Raw genomic sequence first — 24,776 nt, forward strand, 5'->3', positions numbered from 1 at the left:
GGTATAGATAAAACTAGGCAGAAAAAGCTTTGTAACCTACCGCCGAAGTGTGACCCCTTTAAAGTCCGTCCGACTAGAAACTGCAGGCATCGAGCAGATACGTCCTGACTGTCGTTGTACCCTGTCAACACGCTGACACCCCAACCTTTAACACAGGACTCAAGGGCACTTCTCTGGAAAGGAATGTGATTATCATATGCTACAGATTATCTCTACGTGCATAATTGTAAAACATTTTCTTGTTTTCTGTTAACATGGGGACAGACTATAACTACAGTGTCTGATTTGGTGTATGTGCACGCTTTACGTGGATGGGGAATATTTTTGTCCATTGAATATATCATAAATGTACATGATGTAAAATGAGTCACAGCTTCAACCCGGTTCAGCCTATTGACTTTCAGAAAAAAAGTGAAATAGTTAAATAGCCATGATTAACACATGCTGCACAACTGTACACACATTGGCCAGAGGCACTCCTGCACTTACCCAGAGAATATTTTAGCCTGTGAGGATGTTGCCTGAGCTATACTGGGGTTAACCTGGTCGGTTGATGTAAAAATGATTCTCAACCTAGATTTAAACCCCTCCAGATATCTAGCTTTTACTCACTGGGATGCCACACTCTCCTCTCAGATCATTAATACGACACCAAAATATATGACTATGGATGGAATAAAACAGGACTGGATGGAATAAAATTAAACTATGGATGGAATAAAATGATACTGTGGATGGAATAAAATAAGACTGGATGGAATAAAATGACTGTCATTACTTTGATTTAACAATTTAATCATCAGAGTGCAGAGAAGTTCACTGACCAGGTTCACTGACCAGCCTTGAGGTTCAGTAAACAGTTTACACACAGGTGTTGGACTGCACCCAACCCAGAATCCTGTTACTGAAACAAATTATTTTTTCTTTTTCTGTAGTTGACACTTTTATCCAAGGCGACTTACAGTTGACGAGACTAAGCAGGGGACAATCCCTCCTGGAGCAATGTGGGGTTAAGGGCTCAAGGTCCCAGCAGCTGCACAGATCTTATTGTGGCTACAGTGGGGCTTGAACCACCAATCTTCTCAGTCATGTACCTAAGCCACTACGCTACAGGCTGACCCAAGAAGTATTAAGAAGCTACACAAAGCTACAGCCCCTGTGTGGAACAATGTGTAAGGTTTGTTTTTTTTTGAACAAACAAGAGCAAAAGTCACCAAAGCTAACTATCCAAACACTGCTTACCTAGCCAACTAAAAATACCGATACACAAAGCAAGTCACAGAGACAACAATTAAGGTTCACAGGGAGGTAGGGAGGGATGGGGAGAGGTGCTGCTTGAAGAGGTGTGTCTTCAGCTTGCGCTTGAAGGTGGGGAGAGATTCTATAGTTCTGACCTCAACGGGGAGTTCGTTCCACCACCGTGGAGCCAGAACAGACAGTAGTCGTGAGCGTGAGGTGGAGGTTCTGAGAGGGGGAGGTGCCAAGCGGCCTGTGGAGGCTGAACGAAGAGGTCTGGCAGGGGTGTAGGGTCTGATGATTTTTTGCAGGTAAGCTGGGGAAGACCCTTTAACTGCTTGGAAGGCTAGCACCAATGTTTTGAATTTGATGCGAGCCATGACAGGCAGCCAGTGGAGGGAAGTAAGCAGGGGGGTGACATGTGAGTATTTGGGATGGTTGAAGACCAGACGAGCTGCTGCATTCTAGATGAGTTGGAGGGGTCTGATGGCGGACGCTGGGAGGCCAGCCAAGAGGGAATTGCAGTAGTCCAGGCGGGACAGAACCATCGCTTGGACCAGGAGCTGGTCGAGTAGGGGGTGAGAAAGGGGCGGATTCTCCGTATGTTGTATAGGAAGAACCTGCAAGACCGGGTCACCGCCGCAATGTTCTCGGAAAGGGACAGTCTGCTGTCCATCACCACGCCGAGGTTCCTTGCACTGGGTGACGGCGTGAGTGTGGTATCCCCGAGGGAAATGGAGAGATCCAGATGGGGAGAGGTATTAGCAGGGATGAATATCATTTCAGTTTTACCTGGGTTGAGCTTTAGATGGTGGTTGTCCATCCAGCTCTGGATGTCCCTCAGGCAAGCAGAGATACGGGCTGAAACCTGCGTATCAGACGGCGGGAACGAGACGAAGAGTTGGGTATCGTCCGCATAGCAGTGGTAGGATAGCCCATGTGCAGTGATCACAGGGCCAAGGGAGCGAGTGTAGAGAGAAAAAAGAAGTGGGCCAAGGACTGAGCCCTGGGGAACTCCTGTGGCGAGGGGCCGAGGTGTCGATACCGAACCAGCCCAGGCAACCTGGAAGGAGCGACCAGAGAGGTAGGACTCAATCCAGTCCAGGGCTGTGCCACAGATGCCCGTTGCTGACAGGGCAGACAGGAGGATGGAGTGATCCACAGTGTCGAAGGCAGCAGAGAGATCTAGTAGAATGAGGACAGAGGAGAGGGAGGCTGCTCGTGTGGCATGAAGTGACTCACTGACGGAGAGGAGCGCAGTCTCTGTCGAGTGGCCCGATCTGAAGCCAGACTGATGGGGGTCTAGCAGGTTGTTGTTAGAAAAGAAGGAAGAAAGTTGAGTAGAAGCGGCTCGTTCTATAGTTTTAGAAAGGAAAGGAAGAAGAGATACCGGGCGGTAGTTCTGGATGATGGAGGGATCCAGGGTAGGCTTTTTTAGCAGCGGAGTGATGTGGGCCCTCTTGGAGGATGCCGGAAAACAGCCGGAAGACAGGGAGGAGTTGACAAGGGAGGTGACAAATGGGAGAATGTCAGGTGTGATAGTTTGGAGAAGAGAAGAGGGGATAGGGTCAAGGGCACAGGTTGTAGGGCGGTGGCAGAGCAGGAGTTGAAACATCAGAGTCTGTAAGGGGGGAGAAAGTGGAAAAGGAAGGGATGGGCCTAGAGGGGGGGGAAGGGCACAGTGAGGGGGGCGGTGGTTGTAAAGGATCTGCGGATGACTGTGACCTTCTCATCGAAGAAATCAGCAAAGTCATCAGCAGCGAAGGAGGACTGAGGAGGAGGAGGCGGTGCGTTGAGGAGAGAAAATGGAGAAAAGTTTCCAGGGGGTTAGAAGCAGAGTTCTGAATTTGTGTTTGATAGTATTTTGCTTTGGCGGCAGTGACATCGGAAGAGAATGCCGCCAGGAGAGACTGGAAAGTCATGAGGTCGGAAGCGTCTCTGGATTTCCCCCACTTCCTCTCCGCTGCGCGGAGGCTGGCCCTGGAGGTACGGAGGGTGTCAGATATCCAAGGACTGGGAGGGGATGTGCGAGGTGGCTTTGAGACAGGGGGACAGAGAGAGTCAAAGGCGGAGGAGAGAGATGAAAGGAGGGTGGCAGATGCAGAGTCAGCGGGGAGTTTGGAGAAGGATTCGAGAGGGGGGAGTGAGGCGGTGACGGTGCTGGCAAAGGAAGAGGGTGAGAGGGAGCGGAGGTTACGGCGGGCTGAGGAAGTGTGGGTGGGAGGAGGGGGAGGAGGATGGGGAGGAAGAGGGAGGGAGAATGAGATGAAGTGGTGATCAGATGGATGCAGAGGGGTAACCGTGAAATCGGAGCATGAGCAGTTCCTTAAAAAGACAAGGTCTAGGACACTGCCCGCCTTGTGGGTTGGAGGAGAGTGTTGCAGGGAGAGGCCGAAGGAGTGGATTAGCGGTAGGAAGGCAGCAGACTGGGAGGCTTCTAGGTGGATGTTGAAGTCTCCAAGGAGAATCAGTGGGGTGCCATCCTCAGGGAAGGAGCTGAGAAGGGCGTCTAGCTCATCAAGGAAGTTTCCCAGGGGCCCTGGAGGACGGTAGATAACTGCAATGAAAAGGTTAGTAGGGTAGGATACTGCAACAGAATGGAATTCAAAAGTGGATATGGACAGGTCAGAGAGGGGGAGAACAGAGAATTTCCACGAGGGGGAAATTAAAAGACCAGTACCACCGCCACGGCCGGAAGGCCGGGTAGTGTGCGAGAAGGAGAAGGAGGATGAGAGGGCAGCGGGAGTGGCGGTGTTGTCAGGTGTGATCCAGGTCTCAGTTAGGGCAAGGAATTGTAGGGACTGGAGGGAGGCATACGCAGGGATGAAGTCAGCCTTCCAAGTGGCAGACTGGCAGTTCCATAGTCCCCCTGTGACAGCAAAGTCCTCACAGGGGGTCAGCGGGGGATAGCTGAGGTTTGAGGGGTTCCGACGCCGTGGAGGCCCACGTCGCAGGGGGGGTCTTCGAGGGAGAGAGCAGACTGGGATGGGGTGAAACATAACATCACAAACTGGGACGGAGGGACGCTAGCGTCTGACATGCCTATTTAAATGGCCTACAATTGCTCACAAGCAATACCAAATCAAAGCTAATCTACTGATAAATTCCACAGCTATTTAAGTTACTTAAGACATCTGGTTTTGATTAAGATAGCTGCTTTCAGAATATATAAGAGACATGACTGAGGGTTAATTTACTCTTCAACACAGCTATCAGTTATGTTTTACAGGGAAAGCCACAGGATGGGAAGATCCCTCACTGGTCAGAGTATTGTCCAGCTCTTCCAGGTAAATCCACATGACCATTTTTTGACTACGGATGCTCATTTGGCTAAAACTTTGTGTGAAAAGGGAGCCTGTTTGCTCACGGATTTTGTTATTTGGGCAACTAGACGAGAGCTAATAGGCTACTACTCACAAGTGAAAATGTTTTAAGTGAAATGGCAAACAACATGTGCTCAGCATTGGGATATAAGGGTTTAAGATTAAAACCTCTGAAATAATTCACAATCTTCAGAGTAGTGCACTGAAAAATTGGGACCACATATCTTTTATCACTCTTTCAATTTCAATTTTTAAACTACTGTAAATGGTAAATGTGATTAATTGATGAATTGGTCTACCTAGTAAAGTGCTCACGGGGTGTATCGTGAGCGCTGCGCTGGTTTTTGTGTAAATGGTTTCTGCTATTACTCACATCCAACCTTTATGATTCCTCTACTCAAATGGTGGCCGTCAAAACCATTGTGTAATAGTTGTCTACACAGTAAACACAATTCCATTTAGATTAATATTTTTTTCCAGAATAATACAAATACGGGGATATCTAAATATTGGAATTTTACAGAGATATCTGTATGTGTTTTGCTAAATGGCCATTAACTTTGATCACATTATGTTAAACCCATTTAAACCAGCAGATAGCAGATGGCTCTCTCTCTCTCTCTCTCTCTCTCTCTCTCTCTGTCTCTCTCTCTGTCTCTGTCTCTGTCTCTCTCTCTCTCCTCTCTCTCCTCTCTCTCTCTCTCTCTCTCTCTCCTCTCCTCTCCTCTCCTCTCCTCTCTCTCTCTCTCTCTCTCTCTCTCTCTCTCGTTAGGGATAATCAATTAAATTTCCTGTCTTTAGAGGCTTTCTGCAAATGCAAGCATTTCGCTGAAAACATATTTTTTTGTGATTAATTTCCTTAGTTTTTACATCGGGAGGTTCAATGAATACTTGATCAATCATTGTAAATATGCATAACAATGCATGATTTAAAAGTATAGTTAGCATTAATTTCAACGACAATTCTGCTGTCTGTTTGTAAATCAAGTTGATACATTTTTTAATAAGAATTTTTAAATCGCACAAGTCGGGATGATACATTCATACAGACAAACTGCTGGTGGCATTAGGATAGTCCAGTTGTGGAAATTGCATTACTATGAAAGGGAAAGCATTATAGGAGGCTGAGTTTTATCCTATCTCAGCGATCTAAAAACAGAACATTTACTTTTTAACTGACAGCCCATCATATTCAGTATACAGCTATATATTTAAATCACTTTGAAGATTCATCAGACCAGGCTACGTATTTCCAGTCTTCAACTGACCAGTTTTGGTGAGCCTGTGCCCACTGCAGCCTCAACTTTCTGTTCTTGGCTGACAGAAGTGGAACCTCACATGGCCTTCTGCTATTGTAGCCCATCTGCCTCACGGTTCAACATGTTGTGCATTCTGAGATGCTTTTCTGCTCACCACAATTGTATAGAGTGGTTATGGTAAATGGTAAATGGTTGGCATTTATATAGCGCCTTTATCCAAAGTGCTGTGCAATTGATGCTTCTCATTCACCCATTCATACACACACTCACACACCAACAGCGATTGGCTGCCATTCAAGGTACCAGCCAGCTCGACTATGTGTATGATATCTGTGTGTGTGTTTGATGTACGTGTGTGTGTGTTTTGCGCGGGAAAGATCAATGGCCATTAACTTTGATCACATCATGTTAAACCCATTTAAACCAGCAGATGGCAGTCTCTCTCTCTCTCTCTCTCTGATAATCAATTAAATTTCCTGTCTTTAGAGGCGTTCTGCAAATGCAAGCATTTCACTGAAAACATATTTTTTTGACTGAGCCAATGTCGCCCAATGGTTATCTGAGTTAACCTAGTTCTAGGGCTGACCTTGTTCAATAAGGTGACAAATATGTGACCTGACTGTACTCTGCTGGGGCTGCTAAGGTGACTTTACCCAGACTTTAATCACACCTTACACCCCAGCAAGACTATTTCAGTCCACCAGCTCTGGTCACCTTGTGGTGCCCTCATTATGAGCACCAGGTGGGTGAGCTGCACATTCTCTGAGTTGGTTCCTCAGAATATAGTAATGATTGGTGTTATTCTGATTGGTTCAGTGCGACTGGTGTAATGGTCTAGTTTTTGTAACAGTCTACCTTTGATATCATAACCATCCAGGAGCGGAGGGGAAACTGGGCAAAAGCTGTCTCTGTAGAAGCCATGTGTTTTAGCTCCCTGACCATGGTCTCACTGGTGTGAGTTTGGCTGTAAATTATAGATGGGTGACCCATTTTTAGGGTCAAAAACTAAGGCCTAGATTTTTTGAGATAAGGAGAACAAACCAGGTTTTGTCTCCTTTCCTTTCATTCACCCAAATCAGGTTTATGCAAAAGGTATATTACCATGACAGGCACAAAACATATTTACAGCATAATGCAGTTATCATGAAAACTCCCAACTACATTCATAGATAAAATATCTTGCAACCCCCCCCCCCCCGACCATCCGACATCTGATCCACTCCTTATAGAGCACACCACAACCCACAGTCAGCCCTACGACACTGAGTATCCAAAGGCAAAGTGGGGCTCAGGAAGGGCTGCCATTTGTGAGGAGCCTGAGAGCTGGGGTTTCTGGCATGTGTCAAAGGAACAGAGGACAATACTACCTTTTGGGGAGTTTCAGGCCATCAACGCCAAGGAGATAAGCGGTAGATATATGATGGGTATATGAGTGGTTTAAGGTCAGTCAGACCACAAGGACCATTAAAAAACGCATGGGAAAAGAATGCGTCTGTGACCCACTACCTGGACACCTCCTATAGGAAAGGCTCAGGACACTCCCACAGTGCCCCCATTTGGGCACTGCTGTTATTACACTGGTGACTGCTCTCATAGATTAAATATTCAAAACTGTTATTGAGATAGTAAATAGACCCGGTAAAACCTTGAAAACATTGTCCATGTGATCCTTATGTAATGGTAACAGGGAGTGCATGTAAAATGAATAATCAGGAGGGAAGTTTCATGTTAACTGCAACATAATACAACATAAAGGTAATCTGTTTGGTATGGATGTGACCTGGTAAAATCAAGGAATTGGATGAGATACATTTCATACCAAATGGAGTTTAATAAACCAGTTTCAGTAACTCAAGGGAAAAACTACACGTCCTCTCTTGGTAATCATCTCATTTTCCCTACTTGACAATCCCCAAGGGTGGGGGTCTAAATTCCAGATTTGACCACCCCTCCAGGTTGATTTATGGCACTGCTGCCTGGTTCCAAACATATGATTTGGCCTAAAAGCAAGGGAGACAGAACAATCTGGGAAGATCGTATTTGACTTCCCACACAGCATATTGTACGTGTATGTAAGTATCAGGAAGATCATATTCGACTTCCCACACAACATGTCTTGTGTATGTATGTGTAGTAGCGGAAGATCGTATTCAACTTTCCACACAGCATATTCTATGCTGTGTTTGTGTGTAGTCCAAGCAGGCTAGGTATGATTATTTACTCTATTCTTAATTTGTGTATTTTGTAATTGATTGTGATATTCTAAAGCTAATAACTTATCTGTCTGCAAATAAACTATTTTGTTTGTAACTTGCGTGATCTCCATAACTCTAATCTTGTACCTTTTCAGCCTAAATTACAACTGAATACTCAGGGGGAAATGGTGGCTAAAGACCGACCGACCAGCTACGTGGTGCATCTGTGGCAGTTCTAAGTTGTGAGGCCAGCAAGTTTCTGTCCGTTAAAGGGTCGATGTGCTCTGTTCTTGTACGGAGGATAATAATGAACCCTACTAATGTTCTCCCAGCAACGCCAGAAGGACAAGCACGTGTAACCCTAGGTTACACTTAAAATGGCAAAAGACCAGATTACGCCACCTAAGGCCTTGCACCTTAGGACTTGCAGTTCACACTCTTCAGATTTTTCTCCAGAATTAAGCTGTACAAATAAGACAGAGACAGGTATTCCAGTTGACTGGGCAATATTTATTAAATACATTGACTCATTAAAGAGGAATTAATCAATAGCATATCTTCATTACAAAAATAGGTCCTATAGTTAAAAGCACATGAGCCATCAGCATATAGAGAGAAAGGCAGGAAAATAGCAAGCACAGGGTACTGGCAGTCCTAAAGGGAGCATAAATAAGCAATTAGTTAATTTGGCCAATGAGAGTAGTTACCTGGCATACAGGGAGAGAGAGAGAGAAGTTCCACAGCAACCACTCCGAGTGCTCTAATATCAAAGAGTGTATCAAAACACACCAAAGCATACATGGCAAACCACAAGAATAATGCGAAAGTGATGAACTTTAAGCTTAGTTCACCTCAGACAGTGCAGGAAAGGAACCACCCAATGCCCCCAATTCACTGGAACCACGTTCACTGGCTTCTGTTGATAGAGAGGAAAACACAGAAAGGTCAATACACTAAGCTAAATGCTCAAACTAGTGGACCAGCCAGTACCCGGAAGCTGAGCTTAGTGGGAAGGAAATCTTACACAAATACAAGCAGCCAAGGGCCATCAAACATTGCCCAACCAAACACCTTGTTTGTAACAAATCAAAAACAAAAATACATAACTCAGGCAAAACAGCAATGGCAGACTCCTGCAAATACATACATAAAATCAGTACCCATATTCAACCATAATATAGTGCGTCATTATAATTCAAACAATTAATGGTACCAGCAATGTTGGCGCATGTATCATACCTGTAGCATAGCACATACATACGCACACAAACCCGTTGCCTTCAGACACAGCAGCAACAAAAAAAAAAAAAAAAAAAAAAAAAACATTAACATTACACTAAAAGCATTTAACCAACAGATCAATAAAATAGTAAAATAACTCAACTACCGTAGTCACCGTTTGACACACGGCCGCACTGCAGCCGAACCACAGAAAAGGAGGATACCTGGCGACTGTTAACACATACAATGTTTAGTTAGACTACCCAAGTTAACATGCCTTACACAAACGCCAGCTCACCCACCTCGCCAGAATTCCCATCTATTACCCGCAAATGGATTCCAGAATGAACAAAGAGCAAACCTTCCACAAGCTGCCTCTTCCTGGTTTTATCCTCGTTGCTATTAGCATGATTACGAGATCAAAGCCAGCTGTGCAATGAATGAGCTTGCGCTCCCGGTAGCTACTGTGGCAAAATGTAAACAACTAATACATGGGTACCATGTGACGTCACTGTGTTTTACCGCCGCCATCTTTGTGTCCGGTCTCAGCTGCGCGCCACAACCAAAACGACCAGAGAAGACGAAGGAAGATCCACGATAAAGTTGATAAAATATGCCCAGGATATGTTGTGCTGTTGGCTGTGACAACAGTCGTCAGAGAAACCCCGGACTACAGTTCTATTCGATCCCAAAGGAGTTAGATCGGCGAAATAAATGGTTGGCTTCAATCAGAAGGGACCACTGGCAGCCAACGTCTAACTCCAGATTGTGCAGTCAACACTTTGTCTCCGGTAAGTTTAGCTACGTTTGCCCTCAACTTAGCTAATTATTATTTTTATCTTTTAGCTCCCTTTGCCAGGAAAACGCTTACAAAAAATTTAAACATGGTTAACTTCAGTTGCCATATAATTAACGTTTGCAATGTCATGTCACTCTCACATTTACAACTAATCGGGACCTACATTATTTACACCGTACCCATGTTAGGGTCCTGTGGTTAATGAATCATCCTCACCAAAGTTGTAAAAATACAATTGAATGCTTGTACCTACCTGTCCACGGCCCTATGTGGAAAAAAGTAATGGTTAGATTTATTACACTAATATTTGTTAAAAACGAAACTGTTATTAAACCCAATAGTTGTAAACCTACCCTTACTTACCTCTGCACTTAATTAAATAGACTGTACTTACCTGCAGTATATATGTGAATATGAGAGAAAAAGATGAAAGGGAAATTACCTTGCTCAGGTTGGTCAATATCTTGATAGTATGCACACATTTAATATTCTACCATTTTTGCCACTCTGTCTGCTTAGGAAGAAAAAATGACAACCCCATGAGCCCTGATTATGTACCAAGCCTGTTTGCACACACATCAGCTGGACAGCGACAGAAAAACATCTATGCCAGCAGTAGGTTTGAGCATACCCAGCAGATGAAACGCAAAAGGACTGAGACTTTGGCCCCGAGCAGCGATGACACTGAGCATGAGTCTGTGGCCCCAGCTAGCACCAGCGATGACTCCGAGCATGACAACACTATGGAAGTACGGGCAGAATGCATGAAGGATGAGCACAATTACTCCCAAGCCATTCATAGCCCAGGCATCCTGAGACCATGCTCGAATGCAGCCTGCCAAGCTACAGTTGTGGCATTGACAAATGAGTGTGCACGACTTAGAGCAGAGGTTCATCATCTAAAGGAAAAAGTTGATGAGCTGTCTTTGAATGAAGAGACCTTTAAAGGAAATGATGACATGGTACAGGAACTCACAGGCCTTCCAAGCTATGCTAAATTAATGGTTCTCTTTACTTTCCTGTCAGGATTTCTGAAAGCTAGTCCAAGACTGACACCCTTTCATAGCTTTGTGTTAACCCTGATGAGATTGAAGCTTAATTTACCTTTATTTTTTTTTGTATATACTTTTCATATGTCTAAGACAAGTGTTGTCAGAATATTTAATAATACATTAGATGTCATGTATGTTAGACTGTCATCACTTATATTTTGGCCATCAAAAGAACAAATTCAGATCAGTCTGCCCCTGTGTTTCAGGGATAACTTTAGCAACTGCACTTCTATCATTGACTGTTTTGAAATATTCATAGAGAAGCCAAAGAACTTGAGAGCTCGTGCACAGACATACTCTCAGTACAAGCATCACAACACTGTAAAATATTTGATTTCAATAACACCACAAGGTGTTATATCCTTTGTGTCAAACGGCTGGGGTGGACGAACAAGCGACAAGCACATCACAGAAAACTGTGGATATCTTGAGAAATTATCACCAGGAGATGTCATTCTTGCAGATAGAGGCTTCACTGTCAAAGATACGGTAGGCCTGTATTGTGCACAGTTGAAAATACCATCATTCACCAAAGGCAAGCAGCAACTGCATCCACTGGAACTAGAGGCAACAAGGGGACTTGCTGCCGTCAGGATCCATGTGGAAAGAGTCATCGGCCTGGTCAGGAACAAATACACCATCCTCCAGACAACTATCCCGCTGTCTCTCTGCCAAGCAGCCGCTCAAGGACAACCAACCTCCCTTGACAAGATGGTAACAGTTTGCTGTGCTCTCTGTAATATTTGCCCATCTGTGGTCCCCACAGAATAGACACAGTAGTTGCTTAGGAACAGTTATGAAAATGACAGACAAAATGTGTTTTGGTTTTTAGTTTGTGTTTTATGAACAAGTGAACATCTAAATGTGTCATATTAAGAAATGTACAATAATATTAAATACTGATTAATTGGAAAAAAAGGACAATTTTATTTATTTAGTTTCTCTAGTTACCAGTGTTACCAGTAGGCTTACCACAGTAACATCCCTCAGGTGTCTTCTCAGAGGTTGCAGTGGCTGAGAGGCGTGGCACAGTAAACCATTTACCCAACAGCTCTGGTAGTATCCCTGTTCTAATGAAGTCAACCACCTTCAAATACGCATCATCAAAAAATGTGCCATCAAACAGGATATGCTGTACAAAAAGTTCTTGAGGTGTCCACACCACAAAATCACAGTACGTTACCTCTGCAACACGCATTTCAGCCTGCACTTGATACATGTAACTGTGATTTAGCTTTAGGCTCATCACATCTTCCTCAGTGACAGTCAGGCAGAACCATAGTCTGAGAGCCATTCTCATTTATTACCTGCTCTGGTGTGAGATGCAGCTTCTCAAAGATCTTAGCACCCTCCTCCAGCAGTGCAGGCAAATCCATTTCAAGCCTGGTGCTTGCATACAGAGTGATCAGAGGTGTTGGCAGATCCAACTGTACAGTCTTGGGCATGTATCTGAGGGAATGGCCTTCGATGACTGACAGGATCGCACTTTTCTTGGGCTTTGCCTCTTGGTCTTCGCTTTGGTGGAGCTGTTCACAGAAGAACTTGAACTCATCAGCGGATGGTCTCATGTGCTGCAAATGGTCTTGAGTTTCTTGCTCTTGCTTAGCAAATATGTTAGACAGCTTATCATATTTAACTTTTTTCATGCTAGGCTTTGTCCATGCGCATGGCTTCTCGGTGCATGTCTGTCCTTCTCTCTTGTCAACAGCAGCCAACACTGTGAACATCAGTGCCGCAGCATGGGAACACACCTCTCCCAACCCTGCCATACATGTGCAATGTGCCATCACCACTGTCCCGATCTCCTGCACCACTATCCATGGACATGTTGCTTTTCTGTTCAGAGCCTGGGAATGATTGACCTGTTAAGTGAAAAATGCAGCACTTTATTATAATTTAGGGATGTTAGTGGTCTGCCAGTTAGTCACAAGATAAAAAATATTGTTCCACATTTTGTTGACAATGTTACTTGGTTAAATAATGGGAGCGATGTCATTATTTTAAACAAACTCAAGGAGGCGCAATTACGTAGTAGACTAGGCTATGCCTAGTTTCAGACCCGCGGCTGGTTGTCCTGCATTTCTGATCAGAGCGACCGAGAACTGTGTAAAGTCTAACGTTAATAGCCACATGTAAATTAAACGCACGAAGCCGAAGCAATCACTATCACTCTAGACTTAACCACCACCAAAATAACACGGTTGATGATTGTTGTTGAATTACTTAGGTTAATTGGTGACTCTAAAATGACCATATGTGTGAATGTGTGTAACTGTGTGAATGTGCGATCTCGTATCTCAATGGGACCTTTCTGGATAAATAAATAAAATACAAATACTTACATGTCCTGTGATCACAAATATATTTTTTGTTTCCAGATGCCATATATTGGTGTCGTTGACCCATCCTGAAACTGAGTATTGATAGGCATCTGTACTCTTGAAAGCCTTAAGGCTGTCTCCGGTGTATGGGGATGGATTATGTATCAGATAAATGTAGATGTCGGGGAAAGTAAGTTGGGGCAGACGCTTCGCAGATTTTAAGGGACAAAATAAACATCGTGGATGTTTTTCTTCACAGAAAGTGATGGCTAGGTAGCTTTCCAGCACAGAATGCAGTGATGGGAGTCATGAGCTTCACCTGTTATAAACCCGAGGGCAGATTGCAGAATGCTAAGCTAAAGTAACCTTTAGTATGTGACAGGTGCATGCCTATATATAACATAGTCCAGGACAGACTGCATAGATTTTTCCTCAACAATCCTCTGCCTGCAGACTATAAAAAACAAGACTTGAAACCAATACCTATACAGTTATACAGCTATACAGTTCCCATACAAGCCCCCCACCCCCCACCCGCACACACACACGTACACCCTTCTGTATCCAAACCTATTCTGTATGTAAACCTGTTCTCCTCACTCACTCCAGCTATACCAGCCTCCACCCTCTCTCCAGTCATCTACTCCTTGGATCATCACTGGTGAAATTAAGCTGTTTAAAGACTGCTGTCCTGTTTGACAAGGTAATTCCCAGCGACTCACTTAAACCTGCCGTAAAGACTGATAGTCTTGTCAGAACACTTAAATGTTTCAAGTGACATTAATCAAACTTGGACTGTTGGTTTTATATTCCATGCACGAGAATTACAGTTTCTGGCAATCATTACCAAGCAATTCACTGATAGTGCTTGATATGCACCTGGCTACAGGGCACACTGCTTGGCATTTGTACAGTGAGACGACATGGGGACTGAAGGCAAGGTAATGTATGGTCTGGTGAATACTTAAAATTGCTTATATTTGTAATTCAAATGGAAATCAAATCGAAATGGGGGGGGGGGGGGGGGGGGAGCATGAAGAGATGAGAGTTCTTCTGTTTTTGCAGAGTGACATGAGGAAATCTTCTGTTCCACCAACTATCACATAGAACACATAGAAGTTAGCAGTCACAGGAAGCGTTATGTTTACATTTTACTTCAATCCATAAATCAGTCAATCTGAATGTGATCAGGGGATTCTTCTGGAAAAGAGCCAGAGTATCTGTCAAACTCCATAAAAACATCCAAAAAATGACCTAACTACTGAGAAGTCAATCTCATCATCATTAATTAACGTTAACAAATACATCAGTTAATGTCAATTCATATTTGAATGAAATACAGTTAAAAGTACTTGTTAATGGTTAGCTAGTACTAAGTTTATCCTCTGGTTTGCTGATGAATAAATATTTGCAGAATAAATACATTAGTTAATATTTCAATACATGAACTAATGAAAAATCTATGTCATGCTTAATTAATGCATTAGGACATCAATAAATTAGCGTTAACAACTATAGCTAAGCCAAGTGCCTTATTGTGAGTTGAGACCAAATAAACTGGTGTTAACTGGACTGTGCTGTTTCAGGTTATTAAGTGTAAGGCGGCGGTGGCTTGGGAGCCACGGAAGCCTCTTTCACTCGAAGAGGTGGAAGTGGCCCCTCCCAAAGCCCATGAGGTCCGCATTAAGGTAATGTTCACACACAAGCGTCGCCACGGTTACAGAAGCAGTCCTTCTGATAGTAAACCATGATGCTGGATCACTGCTTCTGCCAGAGAAACACTTTTCTCAATATTACCTATTAAACATGGTGTAGAAGTGTGTGTGTGTGTGTGTGTGTGTGTTTAGGAGGATATGTGCTCATTCAGACTGAACAGAAGGTGAACAGCTGTTGTATGGTTTTGGGACAGATCGTAGCCACTTCGGTGTGCCACAGTGACCTACAGGTCCTGAGAGAAACACCACTCCCACAAGGTGGAATGCACACCTTCCCGATCCTCCTGGGACATGAGGCAGCTGGCATAGTGGAAAGCATCGGCCCCGGGGTCACCAAATTCTCCGAAGGTGAAAAGATTTGTTAGCCATTAGGTGTTGTAAACGTGTTACGCTGTGAGTTTTTCCCTTTAACCCACTCTGTACCCTGCCTATCTTCTCTTGTGTTCTTCTGCAGGAGACACGGTCATCCCTTTTGGCGCAGCTCAGTGTGGGGAGTGTGAATACTGCCTGTCTCCAAAAACGAACATGTGCAAGACACACTGGTATGGACTTGTCTTGGGCACAAACAAATCATTTTGAACAAGTCTTTAAAGTGAACATCCTGGATCATCACATTATTTGTCCGTATGCCTGCCAGCTGCCGGTGAAAACACAGCTGCTCACTCACTGGGTGTAGTGTTGGTCACCGCAAACTCGGACAGACAAGATGCTGCTGATTATTAGCAAACCTCCAGCCACTGAGGTGGAGGCGGGGAACACTATGGGAGAAAGATCGAGGTGGCTCTACACATAAGCTCATACTGTGTCTCAATATGTGATTAGAGCACACAACGGTAAATTTTTGACAGGAGCCCACCCTGCTGGGGTGTTAAGAAACTGTTTATTTTCATTGAGATAGTGAAGCGACAGACAACCGTGTGACAATCCAAAATGTACTGTTTGTGCCTTCTAGTCAAACTGCTCTTGTATGGTAAATGTGTATTTTCGTCACCTACAGGGAGGAATTCCGGAAGGGGGTACTTTTGGACGGGACCAGCCGGATCACCTGTCAAGGGAAGCAGATTACGCAGCTTTTTGCCTTGGGTACTTTCTCTGAGTACACTGTTGTCCCAGAAATCTCACTGACCAAAATCCGGAAGGACGCCCCCCTGGACAAAGTCTGCCTGTTGGGGTGTGGGATCTCCACAGGATACGGGGCCGCCATCAACTCTGCCAAGGTGGCAATTTTTGCCAAGGAGTTAAAAACACTACACTTTGTTACAGCTGCAGGGATTCACAGCTCTGAGTCTCTACTTCATAGCACTCATACATACAGTCGCCACTGGGGATGCCATTTAGCTCGGTTACAAAAATAAAATGCAATACATTGAAACATAGATCATAAAACACAATAACAATCACATTGGGAACATTGAAAAGAGGGTGTGTTTTTCACAGAAGTAAATGCAGCATTAACTACACTTACCTGGCCAAAAGGCAGCAAAAAACAAACAAACATGATGGTTACATACACATGGCAAACTTTTATCAGATTATTGAGTTGCAATCAGTTTTACAAAAACATTTTCCAAAACTAGTGTTTTTTTGTCCTTTTGAACTGAAGCAAACTCACCACAAGAAATTAATTCACCATAACAAATCATACTGTCTACCACCACCCCCCACCCCCAGGTGGAGCCTGGGTCCACGTGCGCGGTGTTCGGTTTGGGAGGCGTGGGTTTGGCGGCAGTGATGGGGTGTAAAGCAGCCGGGGCATCCAGGATCTTTGCTGTGGACATCAACAAGGACAAGTTCCCCAAGGCCGAACTGTTGGGGGCGACTGACTTTGTCAACCCCAAGGACTACGACAAGCCCATCAGCCAGGTGCTGGCAGAGATGACCAATGGGGGGGTGGACTTCGCCTTGGAGTGTGTCGGCAGCGTGGAAGTGATGGTGAGATTGATGAGCAGACACTTTCTGTGACTTACCTGTCTGACACCTGCCATCAACTGCGCTGGTAAAATGTGAATGGCACTTTTGTAAAATCACTTTAGGTAAAGGCACCAGTGAAATTATTAAACTGTAAAATGGGTAGCAAGGAGGGTAGCAAGGAGGTCTTGTGTTCGAATTGCAGTCAGCTGGAGCCTGGAGTTTGCATGTTCTCCCCGTATGAGTGTGTGCGTGAATGGTGTGTGTGCCCTGCGATGGACTGGCAACCAGGAGCTATTGGGAGTTAGTTCTCTTGCTCAGGGACACTTCATATATGCTCAGGGCATATCCAGGGCAGGGGATCAAACCAGGAACTCTGCCACATGACCGCTCTTACCTCCTAAGTTAATGTTGCCCTACATTTGGGATTCACAAATCTGACTTATGAAGGTTTGTGAAGGTTGCCACTACCTTTTGTGTTCTGGGAATAATATGCTACACTGGCTGAGGTGAATCTGTGCTCTTCTCCTTTAAGAGAGCTGCTCTGGAGTCGTGTTGTAATGCCTGGGGGACCTGTGTGATCGTGGGGTACGTTCCGGAGAAAGACATGACCTTGGCACCCTTAACCCTCCTGCTGGGCCGTACACTGAGGGGAACTTTCTTTGGGGGTAAGCATGTCAAATGGAGGTTTGAAGAATTCTACTTGTGCTATTGTGTAAATGTGATATTGCTATTGCTATTGATATTTTCATGTGCCATTTGAAATCAGGATGGATTTTATTTTCTCAATTAATTTGGTCAGTGCTCTTTGTGTGGTTCTCTGTGTGCCTTAGGGTAAAAGTGTTCTTTTTCTCATCATGTTATGCTACATGTTTGAAATTGTTGTTTTTCTCAGCGCTGTTTGTGTGGTGCATTCCTGTCCTTCAGGATGGAAAAGTGTGGAGAGTGTGCCCAAGCTGGTCGATGACTACATGAACAAGAAGCTCATGGTGGACGAGTTTGTGACCCACAACCTTCCCCTGGAAGAGATTAATGAGGGTTTTGACCTCATGACAAGTGGAAAAAGGTAAAATGCATAAAAATCCTAAATGGTTAAAGAACAGAACAACAAAGAAAGAACATGAAAACAAAAGGTTGAAAGACAGTAAATTATTTTGCAGGTGTAACCCTGCAAAAAAATAAATTACACCTGGCCATAGACCAGATTACGCCACCTAAGGCCTTGCACCTTAAGACTTGCAGTTCACACTCTTCAGGTTTCCCCAGAATTAAGCTGTACAAATAAGACAGAGACAGGTATTCCAGTTAGACTGGGCAATATGTTTTAAATAGATTGACTCATTAAAGAGGAATTAATCAATAGCACATCTTCATTACAAAAATAGGTAATATAGATAAAAGCACACAAGCCATCAGCATATAGAGAGAAAGGCAGTGTTTGGATAGTTTTTCTCTGTTTGTTTGTTTGTTCAAAAAAACAAAAAAAAAAAAAAAATGGCCCTTGTCCTTATCTTTGTTGTACAGGTAGCAGTTGAAATTGTACTTCCCTCTAGGGTCTTTCAGCGAACTTATCCCTGGTTATGGGTATGCACTTTGTTGTACATCGCTCTGGATAAGAGCGTCTGCCAAATGCCAATAATGTAATGTAATGTAATGTAAAAGGCAGGGAAATAGCAAGTGCAGGGTACTGGCAGTCCTAAAGTGAGCAGAGTTAAGCAAATAGTTAATTTGGCCAATGAGAGTAGTTACTTGGCATACTGGGAGAGAGAGAGATAAGTTCAACACAGCAACCACTCCGTGTGCTCCAATATCTAAGAGTGTATCAAAACACACCAAGGCATACACGGCAAACCACAAGAATAATTTGAAAGTGCTTATTAACTTTTTGCTTAGTTCAACTCATACAGTGCAGGAATGGAACCACCCAATGCCCCCAATACACTGGAACCACATTCACTGGCTTCTGTTGATAGAAAGGAGAACACAGAAAAGTCAATACACTAAGCTTAATGCTCAAACTAGTGGACCAGCCAGTACCCGGAAGCTGAGCTTAGTGGGAAGAAAATCTTATATAAATACAAGCAGCCAAGGGCCATCGAACATTGCCCAATCAAACACCTAATTTGTAACAAATCAAATAAACAAAAATACATAAAAACAACTCAGACAAAACAGCAATGGCAGACTCCGTAGTCACTGTTTGACACACGCCCGCACTGCAGCCGAAAACACCCAAAAGGAGGATACCTGGCGACTCGCCAGGATTCCCATCTATTCCCCACAAATGGATTCCAGAATGAACAAATAGCAATCCTTCCACAAGCTGCCCCTTCCTGGTTTTATCCTTGCTGCTTTTAGCGTGATTGCGAGATCAAAACCAGCTGTGCAATGAATGAGCTTGAGCTCCCGGTAGCTACTGTGGCAAAACGTAAACACGTAACCCGGACATACTATTCACAATGACCCACTGGTTACACAGGCAAATTGACAATTATGGATTCACACTATTGCTACTGATTGAGGAATGTTTGATGTGTGTGGGTGTGTGTGTGAAATCCTGAAGATTTCATTTGACCGTAATTTGGCACACCCTACTATTTAGCACCTCAAAGATATCTCTTGCTGAGCTTTGTTAGGGTTGGAGTGAAAACCTACAGGATGGTAGATCTCCAGGAACAGGGTTGGGCAGCCCTGCTCTAGCTGTTGAATGAGGTGTACTTTGATAGGGTTCGAGTGAAAACCTACAGGATGGGAGATCTCCAGGAACATGTCATCATGCTCTATATCATTAGTGTATCTACATTTTCACAATGCATCAGCTTTTTTTGTAAGTCCCATTCACTTCAGCCTCAAAGAGTAACCACCCAGCAATCCACACTCCTTTATATAACCAAGAGATCAATAGATTGTTTTCCAGTGTGCTGTGTCTGGGGAGCATGCGGCCCGTATATTGAAGCAGGAATACTGATGTAGCTGGATAGCTGTTCTGAGTAAAACCCCAGCTCTTTTTACTTCAGTCCATGTTCCAGATTTAGGAGGGTCATAAAGCCATGTTTACTTTATGGATTGCAGGTGCTGCACGTCACTCTGGTGGTGTTAATTGTTGTGAATTGCCGCTCTTGCCTCTGACACACCTAGATGCCTGGGCACATTTGTATAAGTTTTCTCACGATGCCTCTGTTCCTTTTTTCATATTGCATATCCAGTACAGACTGAGACTTATGTACAGTGGGAGCAATAATTATTTGATCCCTTGCTGATTTTGTTGTTTTGCCCACTTACAAAGAATGGAACTGTGTAGAATTTTAATCATAGGTACATTTTAACATTGAGAGACAGAATATCACAAAATAATCCACAATAACAACATCATATAAATTTTATAAATGTAATATCATATTTTCACATGAAATAAGTATTTGATCCGTAGAAGAATAGGACTTAATACTTGGTGGAGAAACCTTTGTTGGCAAGCACAGAAGTCAGATGTTTGTTGTAGTTTTTCACCAGGTTTGCACAGATCTTGGGAGGGATTTTGGTCCACTCCTCTTTGCATATCCTCTCCAAATCCTTAAGGTTCCGAGGCTGTTGCTTGGCAACTCGAAGCTTCAGCTCCCTCCACAGGTGTTTGGGGTAATGAGTTGAGATTAGGAGTGCTTCTTCATGGAAAACTAACTGGTCTGAGGGAGCCAGAATTATTGTTGATTGGTAGGGGATCAAATACTTATTTCATGCAAAAATACGATAATAAATGTATAAAATGTATATGATGTATATGATAATTATTTTGTGATATTCTGTCTCTCAGTGTTAAAATGTACCTATGATTAAAATTCTCCACAGTTCCATTCTTTGTGAGTGGGCAAACCTACAAAATCAGCAAGGGATCAAATAATTATTGCATCCACTGTACGTGTTTGTCTGAACAGTGTCTTATGCCTGTAACCAAAAGGGAGTGTTCATTGGTTTGGGGAAAGAGGGGAAACAGCCCCATAAAAGCCAGGGCACCCTGTATTTCAGGGTGTGGGATGTACAGTAGATTGTTCTCCAGTGTGCTATATATAGGGGTTTGCTCAGTGCAGTTATGCAGTAACTCCTGCTTCATGATACAGGTCCCTGGGGGGTTATGTGAGTACTTGGGGATACGGGAACATGGTGTCCTGCTCTGTAGGATAGCAGTAGGCTATCTTGTTTAAAATTGCAGACAGCCGATGTGGGTTCAATGAGGAGATCTTTCAGGGCAAGTCAGGTTCTCATGGAAATGTGAAGGTTACTGTTGAATGATTTCAAAATGTAAGGTTTTATTGATTTCATTAAGTTGCAGGCAAGTTTTCACCACAGATTACCCATTTTCCCCCATCTTTTGAAGTATGCCACTACTGGCACTGTATTTGCACGTGTGTGTTTGTGTGTGTTATGTATTGTAGGTGTTTGTAAGGCAAGGCTCATTCACACTTTAACAAGATAAATGACATTACATTACATTACATTACATTATTGGCATTTGGCAGACGCTCTTATCCAGAGCGATGTACAACAAAGTGCATACCCATAACCAGGGCTAAGTGCGCTGAAAGACCCTAGAGGGAAGTACAATTTCAATTGCTACCCGTACAATATATTTTTTTTTTCCCAACAAATAAACAAACAACAAAGCAAAAGTGACCAAACTTAACTATCCAAATACTGCTTACCTAGCCAACTAAAAATACCGAAACACTACGTAAATCACAAAGACAACAATTAAGGATCACAGGGAGGTAGGGAGGGATGGGGAGAGGTGCTGCTTGAAGAGGTGCGTCTTCAGTTTGCGCTTGAAGGTGGGGAGAGATTGTACAGTTCTGACCTCAACGGGGAGTTTGTTCCACCACCGTGGAGCCAGAACAGACAGTAGTCGTGAGCGTGAGGTGGAGGTTCGGAGAGGGGGAGGTGCCAAGCGGCCTGTGGAGGCTGAACGAAGAGGTCTGGCAGGGGTGTAGGGTCTGATGATTTTTTGTAGGTAAGCTGGGGAAGACCCCTTAACTGCTTGGAAGGCTAGCACCAATGTTTTGAATTTGATGCGAACCATGACAGGCAGCCAGTGGAGGGAAGTAAGCAGGGGGGTGACGTGTGAGTATTTGGGAAGGTTGAAAACCAGACGAGCTGCTGCATTCTGGATAAGTTGGAGGGGTCTGATGGCGGACGCTGGGAGGCCAGCCAAGAGGGAATTGCAGTAGTCCAGGCGGGACAGAACCATCGCTTGGACCAGGAGCTGGGTCGAGTAGGGGGTGAAAAAGGGGCGGATTCTCCGTATGTTGTATAGGAAGAACCTGCATGACCGGGTCACCGCCACAATGTTCTCGGAAAGGGACAGTCTGCTGTCCATCACCACACCGAGGTTCCTTGCACTGGGTGATGGCGTGAGTGTGGTTTCCCCAAGGGAAATGGAGAGATCCAGGTGGGCAGAGGTATTAGCAGGGATCATTTCAGTCTTGCCTGGGTTGAGCTTTAGATAGTGGTTATCCATCCAGCTCTGGATGTCGCTCAGGCAAGCAGAGATACGGGCAGAAACCTGTGTATCAGATGGTGGGAACGAGATGAAGAGTTGGGTATCATCCGCATAGCAGTGGTAGGATAGCCCATGGAGCGACTCACTGACAGAGAGACCGTGATGATAAGAGACTGTTTTTTCGAGACCCATTCATGTATCAGTTTACATTTTGAGATGCAATCCAGCATGGATGTACATCGTATATCCCAAAGGCTTCACAGCATAACAGGCTTCAGAGCCCTGAGTGACATGTCTGTGTTGTGTACTGGTGTAGACTTTGCCGGCCATTTTGCCTTACTTATTAACCAGGAGTGTTTGTCTGCATGTCATGACACACAGTGTATCTGGGACCAGCTTATATTTTCCAGCCTGAGTGGCCTTATGAGCGGTCACTGACATCTGACTGTCACCCAGATTGACAGGTACAAAATGACTTTATTGTGCTTTCAAAGTCAAGTACTGAAAGCATTATCACTCAGAATCAAGGCTGATTTCACTCAGTGATTTTCTTTCTCTTTCCAGCATTCGAACGGTCATCAAAATGGCCTAAAAGAGGCAGGCTGAAGAGAGATGGCTTCCCAAACCCACACCCTGACGGCTCCACCGTGACTGAAGCCACAATCATATACATGAAGTCAAATGGCAGTTCTGATGACTATGGCACAATAAAAAAGAGAATTATTAACATAAATACTTTGGACAACCTGTCCTGCCTGTGATTTGAAAAGAAATCAACCTTTGCTTTGACCCCATAATTAAAGAATGCAAAGCATGAAGAAGGAGAGAAAAGGTTGTATGTGAAAATGACTCTCAGCGTGGCCATTCTGCCAATTCAGATGCTTTGGTTTCGTGTTTCATCTGCAAATGTTTGCTGAATGATCTCCACCGTGTGATTAGTAAATGGATATTTTGGGAGGGCTACTAGTAGGCATATTCAGCTAACCTTTAAACATGTCTCACAGTCTGGACCGAATCCAAGCGCATTGCTCACTTGCACAGACACTTACACTCTTTATTTATCTATGGAGCAGCATGGTTACTGAAGGAATTCACGTTATGTACTTTGCTTTAGGCTGACACACCCGGGCTCCAGCGTAATCAAACCCACAACCTCACAGTCACAAGTTCCATTCTCTTAGCATTATGCTACACTTTGCACGGATTATGCATGTCCGATAATGCAACCATCCATTGCTGCAGTATTGTCCTTAGTTATGGCCTCTTCAAGAATAATTATAAGATACATCAAACTGGAACAGTTCATCTTCAGTGGCAGGGGGACAGAACTTTCATCGTAAGGGGGTTGATGATACTCTTCGAGGGTTCTGATTATCTGTATGTTTACACTAGGACTCGGAACTGTACTGTCCTCTCAGGTCCTCTTAGCACTCATACTTGCATTAGATTTGCACTTCATTGTACGTCGCTCTGGATAAGAGCGTCTGCTAAATGCCATGCAATGTAGTGGGTTGGAGCTCAGCATCTGGCTTGTCTACATAATCTGTAATGACCCCTGACATTCTTACACTCTGGTATTTCAGCATTCAAATGTGCTGAACGGGTCACTGCTGTGAGACGGCTGCCCCCTAGTGTGCCACCCAAGACACTGCAAGCAGCACACTCCTTTCAGAGCATCTAAATTAAGATCACTGGGGAGCCGCATTCATTTCATCCTCAGTTTTGTAATCCGTCCGTTTGCTTTGCCAATTCGTACCCTCAGTTTCTGCATTTAAATATTGTTTTCCAATGGTGTCTAGGATCGCTCTGTATGTTCCTTTTGCTAATGCCACCTACTGTTCAAGAGAATACAACACAGTTGATATGTTCCTGAAAATCTACCATCCTGTAGGTTTTCATTTTAACATTACATTGGCACACCTGATTCTACTACTCGATGGAACTTGAGATTCCAGCAGCTCAAAGGAATCTCTAGCTCACTGGTGCCCAATCATGTGTCATGGAGAGCCATGATGTGTCATGGAGGGCGGTGAACCAGAAACCCACCGATGCCCCTATACTGCATATTTGAGCCCAGTCTGCACATACTGTACCACCAACCAAACAGTGGTTGTGGAAAAGGTAATGACAGACAGTCAATGTTTACACAGGAGATTGAGCTGGACTGTCTCACAGAGGTCCGTCCATTCAACTACTCATCCAACCCTCTGAGACGTTATGGAAACATAAAGCCCCCCAGGGCTGAATGCATTTACAGTG

General features: G+C 44.1%; 1 protein-coding gene across 1 annotated transcript; it reads left to right on the plus strand.

Annotated features, from left to right (window-relative positions):
• The first annotated feature begins 14,329 nt into the window (after positions 1–14,329).
• LOC133130377 (alcohol dehydrogenase class-3-like) lies at positions 14,330–23,109 on the plus strand. Its single transcript, XM_061244931.1, has 9 exons — positions 14,330–14,347; positions 14,993–15,094; positions 15,316–15,469; positions 15,576–15,663; positions 16,119–16,338; positions 16,793–17,053; positions 17,565–17,697; positions 17,957–18,095; positions 23,082–23,109. Exons 1-9 carry the CDS (start codon positions 14,330–14,332, stop codon positions 23,107–23,109), a joined length of 1,143 nt encoding a protein of 380 aa, XP_061100915.1.
• Positions 23,110–24,776: the final 1,667 nt, after the last annotated feature.

Source organism: Conger conger, chromosome 6 (genome assembly GCF_963514075.1).
Source record: "Conger conger chromosome 6, fConCon1.1, whole genome shotgun sequence".
In the NCBI taxonomy this organism is placed as follows: Eukaryota; Metazoa; Chordata; class Actinopteri; order Anguilliformes; family Congridae; genus Conger; species Conger conger.

Excerpts from the sequence above, each read along its gene's own strand:
- LOC133130377 (XM_061244931.1), top strand. Across the intron at positions 16,339-16,792 it reads CCGCCATCAACTCTGCCAAG|GTGGAGCCTGGGTCCACGTG; the intron begins GTGGCAATTTTT and ends CCCCACCCCCAG. Across the intron at positions 17,698-17,956 it reads GAGGGGAACTTTCTTTGGGG|GATGGAAAAGTGTGGAGAGT; the intron begins GTAAGCATGTCA and ends CCTGTCCTTCAG.